This window comes from Anomalospiza imberbis, chromosome 6 (assembly GCF_031753505.1).
Source record: "Anomalospiza imberbis isolate Cuckoo-Finch-1a 21T00152 chromosome 6, ASM3175350v1, whole genome shotgun sequence".
Classification (NCBI taxonomy): Eukaryota; Metazoa; Chordata; class Aves; order Passeriformes; family Viduidae; genus Anomalospiza; species Anomalospiza imberbis.
This window is the reverse complement of record NC_089686.1, coordinates 36,311,769-36,328,848: the sequence shown is the minus strand read 5'-3', so window position 1 is coordinate 36,328,848 and position 17,080 is coordinate 36,311,769. Positions and strand designations below refer to the sequence as shown.

Genomic DNA, 17,080 nt, shown 5'->3' with positions numbered 1-17,080 from the left:
TCGAGGAGGGGTAAGGTATATGATACTTAGGTAAGAAATCTGTGCCATGATAGGGGACAAAATAAGCACCCAGTGACTCAGAGGTGAGTGCATCTCAAAATGGAAGAAATTTATATGGTAGAAATATCATCTTCTAAAGTGTGTGCTTTTTTAAAACTGCAAAGAAATGCTTGAACAGTACTTATCTCCCGAGTAGTGACGTCATTTTGGGAATAACTGTTTCAGGCTTTCTTACATACCCCTTGAGTATGCAAGGCCTTAAATAATTAGGCCAAATCTTCTAACTAGGGAAACTAAACACATTGAGATTAATACCATTTTAAAACACTCACCTTCAAGATACTCTTTCACTCTAAATACATTGCACCTCTTTGACTACCCAGCCATTCTTACCCTGGCTTCTACTTCCCATCTTGTGGATCTGCTTGCTGCCTGCTCTAAGGCAAAGCCTGGCCACTTATTTACACAGAATGCTTTCTCATGAATAGTTTACAATGGCTACTTTCTTTAAAATGTGCAGATTCAATGCCTTTTTTTAAATATACCATTTTTTGATTATTTTTTTTAAATACACAGTACACAGACACAACATGCATCAGATTTAGGAGGAGACTTTATACCTGTCAAGACCCAGTTCCTATCTGCTAAGCTTAGTAGTTGATTTGCTCTTTCCTGTGGAAGTCTTAGTGTTTGGGGAATGGTGGAAAGAACTGCCAGATCCTTTCAGACCATTCTTGCTTGTTTTGTTGCAGCAGTGCTCTTGTTGGCAGGACCTCCTAGAAGATGAAGAGCCTGAATGGCTAGGAGGTGATTTACTCCTCCCAAAATGTGGGGATGAACTCCTCTGATCGTGATGGGATCTCCCAGCCCGGGACGGAGAAGAACTGGCAGTACGGGGTAAAGAAGAGCTCCTAGGGGAGGCACTGGGACTGCGGCGGGGGATGACAGGGCTCTTGGGTGGCGTTTTTGGACTATGAGGAGATCCCGGACTCTTACACTGGGTAGAACTCCTTGGTCTTTGAGATCCATTCTGCAGGATTTGAGCCAGACGAGAGATAAGATCTGAGTCCGAGCTGCTACTGCCTAGGACTCTGTATCTGCGCAACCTTAAGAAGAAACAAAGAAATATTATTTCTATTTCCACCTATTCACTAAAATTTAAATAGAAACTCTGTATCACTAGAAACTAAGAAGGAGCTTGCATTGCTGAACAGATCTATGTAACTCAACTTTCCTATTAGGTAGAAGTGTTTGGATCTAGGCTTTGGATTCTGTGTTGTTCAGATCAACACAGTATTTATATTTACATAAACTCACTCACATAAGCAGCCTCAGTGTTTACAGGATAACGGGAATTTCCTGGTTGTGTTGGAAGAAGTGCACTGAAGAGCAGTGCTTATTGCCATTTCAGAGGGGTACATCCATTGCTGCACACCATCAGTGCACTCCCATACACAATTTTAAGGGATGACAAGACCCACTACAACTTCCTTCAAAGGATTTTACACTACTCTATCAAAATTATCATTATCTTGGGAATGTAGACACTGACAAAACTACATTGTGGTTGTCTGCATATAGACATGGCAAATGGGAGGTCTTCTAAAATTCACTCTGCCCTCCTTTAATTAGTTCGTTTAATTAGACATGATCTGAGAATAGCTAATTGACTCAATGGTGATGGCTGGAGTCTCCAAATATTTACAATGTCTACATTAAGAACAGATTAATTTTCAAGGGGGCTGAATACAACAGCGTCTTAAAATTTCTATGGGTTTGTAAACAACCAGCAGTTCTGGAAAAGTGACCCCACTTTAACAAAATGTGTAGATTGTCAGATTTCAAAACATTGAATACACTTCTAATGATGTATTAGTTTTAACACTGAACCAGGCTCATTCTTGTGTAACAGCTTCTCCTCATTCATTCTCCAACAATGTAAGGTTTCTCAGAGAATTGAAGCCCAGCATATTTTTAAAAATTAGTTAGAGGGTGGAACTTCTACAGCATTACATCCTGCACAGTAACTGCAGTCTAGCTCAAATCCATTTTCAACCTGGAAATCTATTTCTATTTTCTCTGCATTACCTAGCTTCTACCCCAGGTCTAATAGGCGGTTTTCCTGGTGGTGGCCGAGGAAAGAACTGAGCTGAACTTGAACTGGTGACTTGATCAGTGGTTGCCCAAGACACTGGTCTTGGAATCTTGCTTTTTCTGGACTGAGGGCTGCTTGGAGATAAAGAGCTATCTTCATTCTGCTTGCTGAAATGAGAGTCCAGTGTCAATCTAGAAAATGAAGCTAAGACATCATCCTCAGAAAACGATACCGGAGCAGCAGCCATTTTTTCCTCCAATGACTTATCAGAGGCACTTGAGAGGTCACCAAGGAAAGATTTGAGCTGTCTCTTTTCCATAAGTAATTTGACCAAGTCTGTCTGATGGGCCTTTTTTAGAAGAAGCTTTTCTTTTGCAGAAACAGAAGAGGAATCTGACATTGAGTCTATCTCTTGTGCTAAAACTGGGATTCGACTCTGCCTGAATACAAAAGAAGATTTAACTGAGTCCTTCTTAGATCGATAAGAATTCTCATTTTCTGAAATGCAGTGAAATAACTCTCCATTTCTGGGAGCATTTTTCTCTTTTTTATTCTCCTGCTGCAAAATAGTAGTAAGGGCCACTTGGTGGCATTTCAGGTCTTGGCTATGGACTTCCTCCTTATCAGAATGAAAACCATTTTCTTGAATGGTTGCTATTTTGTTTGCCTGTCTATTAACATGTACGTTATTAAGTCTTGAGGGAGACAATTCTGATGTTTTAGGTGCTATTGACTTCAGAACCTCATCTTGATTAGGCACCAAACAGACAGGCTTTGACTTTGATTCTTGAGCTGCTTCAGTATTTGTTAGAGGTTCTTCCTCTGCAGATTTTGAGTTTCCTGGCAAAGAAGAATTCTGTTCTTTGCTTAGCATTTCAATGGCATCCTCAGAAACCACTGGAAGCCCTTCTTCCTCAGCCTCCTCCACAGGAATATTTCCAAATTCTTTCTCTTCCTGTATCCCATTGTGTTCAGGTAGGTCCTTTTGGTCACAGTCCAGGACACTGACAGATTCTTTGACAAGTCCTCCCCTGTCAAGCACCTCTTGGCTAATATTAAGTACAAAATCTGGTCTGCTGGCACTAGCTGGAAGTGCATCTTCTGTCCCAACCAAACCTGGCAAACTTTCCTTTGGAGAGGAAAGTTCCACAGTGTGTTCTACAGACTGACCATCCTGCTCTCTTCTCTCCAGCTGGTGGCCATAGTGAAAGCTCTCTGAAGCAGACTGTGTGGATGCCACTGAAGGTCTGGGTATTGTTATCTGCATTGGAAAATTAAAGAAAAAGGTGAGAAACTCGGGAATGTTATACAAGTAACATCTTTTAAACAGCAGCTTTGGTTCCACATCTTCAAGATACATTATATAATGATTTCTATGAATCACAATGTTCAAATAATATCCTAACTTCATAACTTACATGTAGATAATTAGAAAAAAAATAGTCTATCATCCCAAGACAGAAATACATAACAGGTAAAAAAACCACAATGTCAGTGAAAAATGTTGCAGTTAGCAAGTAACTCCCCTGGAAATTAATCCAACTTAACAGGCAGATTTTTTTACTTTAGTTTGAATACTCTTAGAATATAAATGTAAAATCTTTAACAAGTACACAGCAATATTTTCAGACAAATGCAGAAGACAAAGAACACAATGACATTTAGATTCAGAAATTCCATTCTCTTAATATATTTTATCTGGAAAAATAACTTTTCTGAGTATCTAATATTAGTTATTACTTTTCCTACTGAAGCTTACGCCCCATTTTAACTAAGTAACCTGGTTAGGAAATCTCCTTACCTAAGGTGATTAAGACATTCAAAAAGTAAATACTTACATATCTAAATCCCCTAACAGGTCTGATCCAATAGATACATGTAAAGCACTCCTAAAACCTGGATAAATCAATAAGTCAAATTCCCGCTGAGAAACAATTGGTTATGATGAGTGCTGTCTTTGGCACAGCTTAAATGTTAGAGTACATGTCCAGGAAATGGGAAACCTGCATTCATATCTCTCCCTACTTGAAGGGCATAAACCACTTCCAGTAGTTCCCATCAAAAAGGGAAAAAACCCAAATGGAGTTGTTTATCACCTTCCAAATTGAAGACAGCCAACTATACAGACACAAATGCAAGAATCATGAGGTGAGAGGGTGAGAGAGCACATACACAAGAGAGAGCACATGCACAAGTTTTGTCTCTGGAGACATGGGAGGAATGTACTTTCACATGAAGAGCTTATATATCTCACATTCTGGCTTATTTATATTTGATGGAGTAAGTTGGTATAAACAGTAAAACAAATTTAAAACTCAAGTGGCTACTATTACATCATTTTCTACATGGACAGAGAGTTCAGCTCTGAGTTTCTTTGTATTCTGTAGCCTCATTAATCTGACACAATCTTTACTCAACAGAAAGTGGAAGCTGGAGTCTGAGTTTGGTTAAAACACTTTCGTGATTCACTACTGGTAGAAGAGACAACTAGTGGAGTGTTGATAGGATTCTGCTATGTTATAATACAGATTTTACTTGATTTTGTTAGAGAAATTATACACAGTGCTGAGCTGAGCTTACTAGGCTTGTGCAAGAGCTAGTACATTGGTACTGCTTACAGTAGAAACCAAACCAAACCAAAAAAAAAAAACCACACAGAGACATGCAGTAAGAGTCTACTTTTTGTCTCCTTTATAATTTGTTTTCAAGTTTGGGCCAATACAGTCCTCCATATTTGCTGAATTAAAATGGTTCATTGAGGAAAAAACTGCGGTTACTTAGTTTGAGCAAAACAGTCCTCATCTCCTCTTACTCTCAGTCCAGGTTCTTTCATCTGAAAAAAACACTATTTCCCTTTTGAGTTAGTGAAGTGTTTCTTAGTGCAAAAGATTTCTTCTAAGAGAGTCCAAGAACATCAGTTCAGCTACAGAAAGAACAGGGGAAATAAAACTCACTGTAAAAGTACCTTTCCATAATTAGATCATTTAGTGCCTAAATCTTGAGTGTTAAAAAACAGTTTAGAGAAAACTCCTTAAGAGTTCTCTCCTTAGAGGAAAATGGATAAAACTGGAGGAAAAAAAAAAAAAAAAAACCACGAAAAAATGGTCTATGAAACAGGGGAGCTGTCCCATCGGTTTTCATACGTATGTAGGAATTTGCCCTAAGACAGCACTGCTTGAGGTAGCCTACATTGAAGGACTTGCTTTCATATGATAGAGGAACTTATTTTGGTCTGTCAGACAAAAATCATGAACTTGCTTAAAAATTTTGATCTACAGTCTGGGTAAAAGTGGGTTCAGGAAATTTTAATGCAATATTATCCTTGGAAGAGGAGGTTCAAATTTTGGAGAGATCAGTTGGGCATTTGATGTTCACTGAGCTCTGTCTTAAGCTTGTTTCAATACCTTGTTCTCCAGGGCTGCAGATGCCTCTCAAAAGTAAGGATGTGTAAATATTTCCTTTTTCAAACTTTTCACTTGATGAGCTAATCTAGTTGCCAATCCAAATTACTCAGGATTAAAACAGCAGAGTTATTGTCCATATACCTGAAGGATGACTTCCCTCAGAATAGAGGGTGTTCTCTGACACCCTGAATGATCAGCGTGTCCTCTCAACTTAGAGATGAGACAACCTTAGGCATTTGCTTTCAGAAGGGTATTTATGTATTTGATATATTTCCAGAAGAACTGCAATTGCAATTAAATCCTCCTTTGCTCAAAAACATTTACATTAAAACTCTCTTTTCCTTGTGACACCTCTCTCATATGTCAATTCTTTGCTAGAAGAAAGCAGCTTTGATATTAAGCTAATTTACATTTTTCAATAGATTTCATATCCTTTGCCACATCTGGAGAGAGAATTTTCTAGTCTTTCCAGCACATCTTGGCCACACAGATTTAACCCTTACATTGAAGAAAGAGGAGACTAGGCTTGTTGAACCACCTACAATCAAATAGGCAGGAGCTATTTGTGAAAAAAGAAACATTGAACAAATGGAGAAAAGAAAAGGACACTAGATGACTAAGTATCAATAAAGGTCTGGTACTACTGAATAATTCATACCTTCAGAAAAGGCTTTTTGAACACATATATCACTTTCTTGATTTTTATTCACTTACAAACAAAAACTTGTTTTCTCACATGGTCAATAAACCTCTTATTAGTCTTCTCAAAGTACAAGAACTAGATTATATCCCTGTTGGACTTGACACTTCATCTATATGTTCAATTAGATTTTTATGGTTAATTATATCAATTATGTAAAACACTGAACCTAAGGAACAAAGATTACAATTCATCTAAGAAGTAAAATATGAGGAATACAACTTAAAATCCTACCTTTCAGCTCACTATGATAACTGGTTTATAACACTGATTATTGCAATTCCCATACTTCAACAGGAGTTATGTGATACAACAGATGACTAAAAATGGCTGAGACAATAAATGGAACTATGAATTCAAGGTTCTCCTTTCACTACAAAATATTTGAATGAAATTACTGCCACCATAGTCTTGAATCTTTTGGCCTTCCCTAAATAATTTCTTAATTCCCTTCTGTTTCCTCCAATTCACACTTGAACCAAGATGAGAAATTATCCTGCACTTCTTCAGAAAATTTTATAAACAGTGTCAAGATATCAAGAAGGAAAAAGACCAAAACAACAACATAAATATCTCTCAGACATCCTTTATGGCATCTGATAAACTTTCCTCCTTTTAAACCTTTGACAGGCTGCAGTAGTGAGTGATATGCATGCATGAATGCCTCTGTGTACATATACAGCTAGTTGTAGAGGAACGAAATACTGAGTTTAGGTCTGCAAAGTTGCTAAATCTGAAAGACATAAAGGTGTCAATATGGATTACTGTACAATATCAGCAATTGCTTCTTCATTCCACTCATGATGTCTGATACTTCTGCATGTCAAGGGCTGTCAGGACTTCGGGCCTCTTAGAGACAAGGTGTCAGATCTGTTTCCTGCTAATCCTTTCATTATTTGTAATTTTTCGTATTAATATATCATCATTATATTACTGGACATTCTGAAGACATTTCACCTAATCAGTTTACTCTTCAGAACATCTTTCCTACCTTAGTAAACCTTGAAGCTTTTGTATCCAGGAGAATAAACCCCCCACATCTCTTCTCTTTTCCCTGCTTTTTTTTCACCTATGGTTAGCTCTATAGCCAGTAGGAACAAAACCAATGTTAGCACAAGTCTGCAACTGCAACTCTGATTTGCAAGATCAAAAAATCTCCCTAAATCTTTCCAGTTCATCAGCTTCCTCTTACTTCATAAGCTTTTCCTTACTTACATCACTTACTTTCTATTTCCTTGCACAATATTATGCCTCTGCAAAGAAATTTGAACTGCAGGCTATAAAAAAGAGCCAAGGGTATACAATGTACTGTCCTGTAATTTACTGCCAGTGCCATTCTCACACAAGTAAACCACTGCTACGCTTCACATCTTGGGAGACAGCTCACAGCTTCCTGTTCAGAACAGACCCATCTCCCAAAATCCTCCCTACCTACTACTATCACTCCTACTGACTTTCTGGAGCGTAATCCTTTGTAGCCCTTACATCCATTCCCAGATTAAGCTCACAGCAGGGACGATAAAGATAATTAATTGTATGTTTACTAAAGTATATTAGCTGTTTCTACAAATAGACTAATAGGGGGATAAACAGGAGAAACATATGGCTATAATTCAGTGTTATGGAACATCAGACTAGAGATTATTGTAAATTTTGATACAGAATCCTTATCAATAGCCCTATATATATAGTACTGCAAGCATTGCAGGCATTTGTAGGAACTGCTGGGGCTCAGGACACCATCATTTTTTAGTAAAAATTCACATGTGGCAGGCCCTAATCCTAGACTAAAGAGAAGTAACATATGAAGATCTTTTATATCTATCTGAAAAGAGGCATATGTTGCTCTCCACAGCTCTTCAGATATATTATTTCTTCTATGATGTTAATTTTGGCATTGATTTACATGGAGGTTGCAAGAAATGGGAAGAGGACAGAATAAGATGCAGAGCTATAAATGGGCAACTGTGTTTCCAAATTCACTGATGTGATAGGGAGCTTTTGAGGATAAAGAATATAGAGATCTGTGTGTACAGTCTTTCTCTAAGGCTTATTAGCCATGGCTTAACTTTTGAATTCTTTAAACATTTTCCCTTTTCAGTTATTCCTACACAACTTACCAGACAAAATTAGATATTTTTTTTTGTTCTGACATAAAACTATATCCTCAAATATCCAATAGGGCAAACACTGATTGCTTTAAAAACAGTATCTTTGATTCCTTTTAGAGAATGACTATAACTGCTAATAAATGGCTAATTAATTTGGTAACATGACTAAAACAAGTACTCAATTTGAAACTACTGTTATACAATGCATAAACCAATTGAAGAACATTCTTGAAATTTACTGCTGAGATGGAAAGCAGAGGCACTTACAGTCTACTATTTCATAACACTCACATAATACTCCTGTGATACTGCTATTTAAATGGTCAGTATTGTAGTATTTTTCTTGACTTCCAAAGAAATGGTTCTTTTCAAAGAAAACATTGATTTGCCTCAATGCACAGTTCAGAGGTGTGAATTTTTTTCCCTGTAATTACAGTTGCACTAGAATCATATGTGGTTTTAATAATAGAAGACAAATATTTTAAGAAATAAATATGTCAAAACTAAAGAGTATCTTCTGGATGATACTGTAGACTTATCTACAGGCACAATGCTAATTATATTAATTAGATCAATTATAACTCAACTACAGGAGAAATAATCATTAGTCATTATGTTCTGAACTGTAACCATCTATTTACTTCAACATTATTATAGTATGAAGTGTCAGCATGGAAACAATTGTTGACCCCAGAGTTAATCAGCTCTCCATGGGAAATCCCACAGACCACTTAACTTTCCTGAAACATCTTTACTTATTTTATGCTAATGAAATTATGATGTTAAAAAATGTAATAAAACATATGTGTTTTCTATAGGATTGGCATTTTAAAAGAATAATTTAAAAAATTGATAACTTCAAGGACAGACAACAATAACTGCAACTTGTGATTACAAATTTTGGGAATCATAAAAACACTGCTGATGCCAGAAACCACAGACATGTAAAACAATTATCACTTTTTGTATGTTTGGGTTTTTTTGACTCAATGTACGCAGATGCTATTACCATGGCTAAGTCCAGACCTTCATGACTTTTCTGCTGCTTCTAGTAGAGAAACCTGCAGAAGCAGAATAGTCAAAATGGTTCTGTCACTACAAATGGAAACGTTCTCTACAGCAACACACTACTCAGGAAAAATTAAGTCATTCATACTGACTGCTCGTCCTCAACTCTTAATTACTTAATTTACAACCTGAAAACTTTCCATTGGAAGAATTTAACATGCTGTACTATTTAGTTCTTCTTTACACCAAAGGCAGATGAGAAAAAAGTATACATGAAGAATTTCCTTCAGACAAAAGACTTCTCTGAAAAGGTAGCATTTAGATTTCTAAGTATCAAGCAATTTCCTCTGACACTTGGATAAAAGTAAAAAATAAAAATTTTGACTTGTTTGCATTAGAAAAAATGTATAGAAGAAAATTCTTCTAGAAGCATCATTATCAATACAAAATCCAGTTGCTTAAAAGAATGTAAGTAAAATTTATTGAAAAATTAAGTTATTAACAGTTACCCTGTCATGAACAAGGTGGAACAACATCTGCACATTTTCCCTACTTAAAATCAAATCTACCGTGTATGAAACAGTTCTCATAGCTACAAGCTGGACTAACTCCTTGAACTTCTGCCTTGATTAAAACAGGGAAGACCCTAACTTAAACCTCATGCTGACTCCATATAGTTTCTAACAGGATAGGTAACCAGAGGCGTAACAATTCTGTAACATCTGAAATTAGAACCTTTTTTCTACAAACTATGGTTTTAACCATGGCAGCAGTAACAGCACAGACTCACCAAACAGAAGGAACATTTTCCCTCTTTTCTTTCAAGAACACATCTATTTTTGATAATTTGCCATGTCTTTAAAATGAAGTTCAGAAGGGGATTTTAGACTAATGTATCCCTTCATGATATTTTAAATTCTGAACCAGTGTTAACTAGCTGAGTTTTATAGCAATCCTACCATACATGACAAGTCAATAACACTGACAAATTTGAAAAGAATACTTTGGGGTTTTGTTTGTTTATTTGTGGTCTAAAAGGGATTGTTAAATGTGAAAACCAATGTAAATGTTCATTCTCTTGCTATTGCAGACTAGTGAACATACTAAATTAGTTAATAAAAAAGAACAAAATTTACAACAATTATGTGCACTCCTAGCTCATAAACCTGAAACAGCTAAAATAAAATTAAAAAATCATAAAGGATATGCATTCTTTCTCTAAATAACCCCTGAACATGTCAAGAAGACTTACCTTATTCTTCCATATGGCCCTGAATTCCAGTGAGATGCTTAAAAATTAAGGTAATTTTTTTCAACTCAGATCAGTATATTATTTCTCATCTTGCATATGAATATGAAAGTGATGGCTTGCATTTCCATAGCTTCTTGTGTGGGAAGATTTCAGAACATTTTGTAACTAATTATGTAAGTATATAATTACAAAATATTTTTTAAATGTTCCAGTAAGGTAGGAATTTGAGAATTTTAAGACAGAAGAGAAAATATTTGTATAAGTGCCTGCTAATTCTAATTGCTTAGCCTGAGAGACACAGATTAGCCTCCCTAACACATTGAATAGCCATAAAATAATTAAATTTAAATTAGCCTCTCTGCACATACCTGATTAAGCATTCTGAAAAAAGAAAATACACCTGAATGACAGACAAAACTGGAATCCACCTTTGTTAAGGGCTGTATCATATTGAGCAGCCAGTTTAGAATTATTCTAGATTGCTGCCATGGCTAGAAGAGGTGCTCTCTATCTTATTGGAGAATTAGAGCTGAGAAACCAGAGATAAAAATCTGCAGTCACTGATTTTGATTGTTTCTTTAGACACAGCTGCACATTTAGCACTACAACTACTTAAGCAGTATCTTCTCACACAGCCCTGGCCAGTAGCTGCTGCACTCACATCACCTTTACCACTGACCTCACACAACACCCAATGCAGCTCTCTAAATGAGCAGAGAACTCATCTGGTTGGAAAACTTGCAGAAAGGAAGAAAAATGTTAGGTTTCAAGAGGATTTGCTGTACAATTTGACCATGCTGTAGATGAGAAGGACACTAATAGCACTCCAGATACACTTTTCACACCCAAGTACAAAGAATTCATCTGGTTTTTTTGAGAGCTGTAATGCTGCCACATTCTCTTCTTTATGCTGCAAGTTGAATAACTAAGGAGAGCTGAAGGAAAACACTCCTATTCTCTTTCATAATTTATGTATGACAAGACAGGAGACCTCTATGGAGCAAATATAGACCAACCTACATCCTATAGCCTCTCTGCATTAGTAAGCAGAGAATACACAGAGATTTCATGACCTCCTCTATCTGATACCAAAGTACAGGAAGATAGGTTAGAGCTCCTAAACCCTCATTCATCGAAAATCTGGAAAGGAGGTTGCTTTGCTTGATTCCAAAACAAATGTATCATTTCTTATTTTTAATACATGAAAATAAATTTGACAGTACAGATCCCTGACCTCTGCAATTCATTAGTTATGAATGCTAAACCAAATTGCAGACAGAAGGAAAGATGTGAAAATATATTCAGTACCAAATATTGACACAGATTAACATGAATGACAATAAAGTTATTTGAAATATTTAAAATACGTCAAAAAGATGAGGACTTGCAAAAGTTTTTGAATTCTTCAGTGAGCCATAAAGTATATGAGGCTTTCATTGTTGGAATGAAGTAAACAATCACATGCTTGTAGTTTCCATAGGAAATGACAAACTGGTAATTCTTAACACAGTTATGACTTTCAAATCACAGCTCAAAAAGCAACACAGCAGTCAAGCACTTACCAGGTAAAAGGAAAGAAGAGGCTTAATGTTCACTCCACCAAGTAGTAGCACCTGGCACAATGCCAGGTCTTCTTCACATGACAAAGTACATCACTTTGCAGCCCTTATTAATATTGCAGCTGTATTTATTTTTTGGGTACTAAGGAAGCCAGAGAAGACCCTCTGTGCCAACTTGCTTTTTCTGAGCATTGTGCACATTTTACTAAGTTTGCTAATTACACCTGCAATAGATTCTGATTGAAAAACTTAAATCATAGCTAGAGAGAGAGAGAGAGAAAAAAAAAAAAACAAAAAAAAAAACCACCAAACAACACACCAACCAGAAATCCAGAAATTAAGGTCATCTTGCATCCTAGGATATAAACCAATGCTGAAAAATACTGAAGCTTAACTTCTAATGAGTTAGTTTCTCCTAGGTCCCTTTCCCTACTCAATATGTCAGCCATCATGAAGATGTGGTATTTTGGTACCCCATCAAGTTCACAATGAGTATTGAGGAGCTACTGTTTGGTTTTGTACACTGAGCACAGAATTTGTTTTTTATATTCAGCTAAAAAACAGTCAGGAGTTTGCCTTTTATCACACACCAATGATCTTATAGAATTTTGAAAGTAACTAAGCTTAATGAATTACTTTTAATATCATTACTCCTGTTCATTCTTCTCTTAGAAAAGAAAAACTGATTGCAATATAGAACTTTTTATACTGAAAAATACATTGGAAATGAAAGGCAATACAAAATATAATCCAAATGAAATATAAATGGTAAAATGATGATGATATGTTAGTCTTATGCATTAATGCTATGTCATACTGCTTTACCCAACAATGCAAACTCACACTACTTAGCAGATCTCAATGTTTTTGTGACCAATACAAAAATTACACTTAACCTCAATTATGATTGCAAGCCTTCATCTTTCATATTGAAATGAAATTGGAAATACAAAACTATAAAAAGTCCCCTTTCTTTAGTGACATTTTTCATTACCTATGATCCCTGATAACTCCCATCTTTATTTTATATACTGTAAGCAGGGGAAAAATGTATTATTTGTTAATTTCCAAAGAAACAATCTGACTATTTCTAGGTCTCTTTTTGTCACATTAAAATGATTTAAGACAGTCCAAATTTTAATAAGTCTTTCCAATTAGAAATTCAGCTGATACTGTGATTATAGGAATCCATTATTCTCAGTTTGAAATTAAGAAAAAAAAATTTTCAAGATTTTATAATCCTATATTTTTTCAAGAGAAAATCTCTGAGGAAGTGAATCTGTCTTGCAGAACATCCAAAGATGCTTTGTGCTCCAGATCTTAACCTGAATAACAACTTCTTAAATATTCCCCTCTTCTAAGTGAGACAATATATCTTCCTCACAGAGTATTCCCAACTCTATTCCTGGAAAAGATCCATTCTTACTCCCCAACTTGATCTTTCAAAACATTTTTAGGATGCTGTGTAGAGCAGTATGACTAGCATATGCCTAGCAGCAGACTGTGCAGAGCAACTGAAAACTGTAAACTTTACAGATGACTGCTACCATGCAGTCACTTCCATGAAGACAAGGCTTATTCACCTGCTCAAGTTGTGCTTTTGAGATGCGAATGACAGGGGGGAACTTGCTGCCACAGGGAATGACAGGAAGCTGCCTACGAGCAGTTGAGCGGGAGGAAGAGGAGTGGCTCTCAGCTGGCTGACTCCTTGGTAAAGCAGCCTCCCTCAGAGGGTCCGAGTGGATGGATAGATAGGCTATAGGGTTCATGGTGCGGAGGATGGGACTTGAAATTCTTGGAGTGGAGAAATGCAGCATATGACATGAGTTGAGCTGTGAGAACAACACGGCGGGGAAAAAAATAAGGTTGAATATATTTTAATAATTCTTGTTTATGTTTCGCCTATATGCATTCCCTCAAAAACCATATTCACAACTCCCTAAGAGGTTGAAAGTTCATAATTTAAGAGGTGTCTTAAGTCTAATCTTTACATTTTCCATCATCCGTTTTCAAAAATACAGTATCAAAATCAAGAGTAATCATAATTTCTCTAGCCAGCCTCTTCATTCACTCAGTCTTAGAATCATAGAATCATTCAGGTTGGAAAATAAAATCTGATTCTTTAAGTCCAACAATTGCAACTATTATAACTGGTCAGTAACAATCTAGGGCAAATGTAATGAACTAACAGAGTCTGTTTCAAGGACATTGTGTACATCAGTTGATAACTGGCTAGTTGATCACTGACTGATCCTTTCAAACACAGCACATCTGCACATCATATCTGTGTTTCTGAGATTACACATTTATAGCATATACACCCATTGGAGGCTTTACAGCTGTGCCAATAGCAGCATACATTAAGAACAGCATCTGACAGGATTAATCACTAAGGTTAACACTAAACAATTCTGATGAAATTTCCCAAATATGGGACCAAACTAGGAGGATACACTGGCCTGGAGAATCAAGGAACAATTGCTTCATCTTGAACTACATTAATTAAAGCATTTAGATAAGAGGTAAGAAAAAGGACTAGGAACTGTAAAGTCTTCCAAACTATCAATTTTAGACAAAGTACATTTTTTAATTGCTTATTGGTGATTCTAATAAACCTATAGCTTTGATATACAAAGCTAAAATCAACTGGTTTTTTGCAAGACCTTTTCCAGTACTGAATAAATATCTGATGGTGACACACTTAAATACCTGTAAATGAGATTGCTATACATAGTTTGCAATTCTTTGTTCCAATTACAGTTAGAGAAAACCATGAAGAGTAGAGATATGGAAATTTTCTGCAAGCTTCATGCTTCATGAAGGTGACTTTTTGTTTTCTACCACAGTATTTGCAATTTTAACCTATATCCTTTGAAAATCAAGGGCATCTAGCTAGTATTTCTGTTTCTAAGGAAGAAGTATCTTTTAATTGTGTCAATACTAAAGCTTCAGTTCCCACAATGCATAGTTGACTTACAACTGGAAAAAAAAGCATTTCCAGTGTGTCATGAAAGAAGCAAATGAGGATAGAAAGTACATGAAAATTTAATTACTTACAACTCAGAAATAAATAAAAATTTAAGAGCAAGCTTTTGATAAAACATAACCTTGACATACAAAATTTCCATTTCAGCAATATTTCTAAATAACAAAAATAAATAGATTCACATAGTAAACCCTCTTCTATAACACACACACACACACACATATATATATATATATATATCTACACAAATTTGTGTTGTCAGCCAAGTGGGACCAAAGCAAACTGTTGTTTAATTTAACTGAAAATGAAGATGGAAAGAGCTGTTACATGTTTAATTACTTCAAATCCATTATTTCTTATTTACTGAAATATCTGCTTGATAAATATATGTTGCAAGGTTTTGTGCAAGCGCTGTATGGAGTTCTTTGCAATTCAATATAAACACAGAAAATTAATGAGGCTCTGGGTCCACAACACAGAAAGTCCAGCTCTAGTCCATTAGTACCAGATGCTGGAAAAGAAAACCACAGCCATATGATGCAAAGTGCTGCTCCAGTATAAATTCACTATTAGTGTAGATCAGCACAAATTCTTTTGACAAATTAGCTTCACACCAGTAGATACTACAGCAAATCCCACACTGGCTGTCCTGCAGCCAAGGTAAAGGTATTATTAAAGCATAAAGTCAGCACATATATCCTTAGCATGCTCTGAGTATTCAACAGATATGTGATCATATGCCCACAACTAAGCCAGATCAAACTGGTCTTTGCTGGTAGCACACAGAATCTGTATTGCAACTAAAAAACCAAGACTGATAACATGAAAAATACTTTCCTTACCTGCAGGCCTTTTTTCATAATAGATAGCACAATTTGCTGTAATTTTTTATGCCTGAGACTTTCTCATCCCCCAGCCAATAACTTACACATTTTTCTCTCTTATTTTTTGAGTTCAAGTTTCCTTTCTTAACTGGTGCAACTTTACACTTTTAATAGAATGCTGATGCTGCTTATAACAGGTGAGAAGTGATATCAACAATTACAGGAAGTCCACAAACACAAACTATTTCAGGAAAAATATTTATCTACAAATGGAAGGACTGTAGACCAGAAATTTCTTTCCTTCAGGAGAAAATAAAATTATGGGTGAGTGTATGAAATATCCAAGCTATTACTTACTAAAATACTGAGCAATAAAGCTCTGAAAGAAATGAAGAACAAAGAAGAGTCATCAAAGTAAAAAGGAAATATTAAAAAAATACTTGATTTATGATAGGAAAACTATTTTATTCATTCACCACTGAAGTAATTGCCTGCGTATTTAACAAACCTATCAAAATAAGCCCAAAAGCAAAACTGTACTTTCTTCTAAGTGACAGTGAAGAAGATCAGTAGAAATCCATATGGAAAGTATATTCATAAGCACGATGATCAGGAATGATGGCATGTCCTAGAGTTTCAAGCTGTTTGAAATGAGTGAACTATTTAAGTAATTATATTAACCTTCTATACTACTATAATTTCAAAATCTATTTTTAACCCCTTTTAGTAACACACATTTGATTTATAGTCTTAAAATTAACATTCTTGGATCTAAGCCTGCTCTTAGTAACTGGTGCAGTATAATTAAGTCAGCAGAAAAATAAAGTATGATCTTTGGCTCTTGTTTTTAATGCCAGGAAGGTGCTACCTGGAAAAAAGTACTAAAGAACAAGAACATCTGATGCACAACCAAGGATCACATTGAAAAAACAGTTTCAGGGTAAGTACTCTGAGGAAAAAAGAAAGGGACTCTACCAAGCAGCTCCCTCAGGTCACCAGGACCTTCAAACAGAGAGAATGACAGGAAGAAGAGGCTTACACACACATTTGCTCCCAGTGACGTGACAAGAACACTCACCTACTATAAGAACCAGGTTCTCGTACACTTCATAGGGAATATTTAAGTATCTTTTATAAAGTG

General features: G+C 35.9%; 1 protein-coding gene across 6 annotated transcripts in view; it reads right to left on the bottom strand.

Moving 5' to 3' along the window:
- Positions 1-595: 595 nt before the first annotated feature.
- The window catches only part of TTBK2 (tau tubulin kinase 2), a 77,065-nt gene continuing 60,580 nt past the window's right edge, over positions 596-17,080 (bottom strand). For 5 of the 6 annotated variants that reach the window (XM_068193389.1, XM_068193390.1, XM_068193391.1 and 2 more), the window contains 3 exons: positions 13,713-13,961; positions 2,089-3,356; positions 596-1,106 (listed from right to left, as the gene is read on the bottom strand). In XM_068193389.1, the coding sequence (XP_068049490.1) occupies positions 638-1,106; positions 2,089-3,356; positions 13,713-13,961 (1,986 nt within the window). In that variant the 3' untranslated portion in view covers positions 596-637. The remainder of the gene's footprint in view (positions 1,107-2,088; positions 3,357-13,712; positions 13,962-17,080) is intronic. The other variant, XM_068193393.1, reaches the window with a different exon arrangement.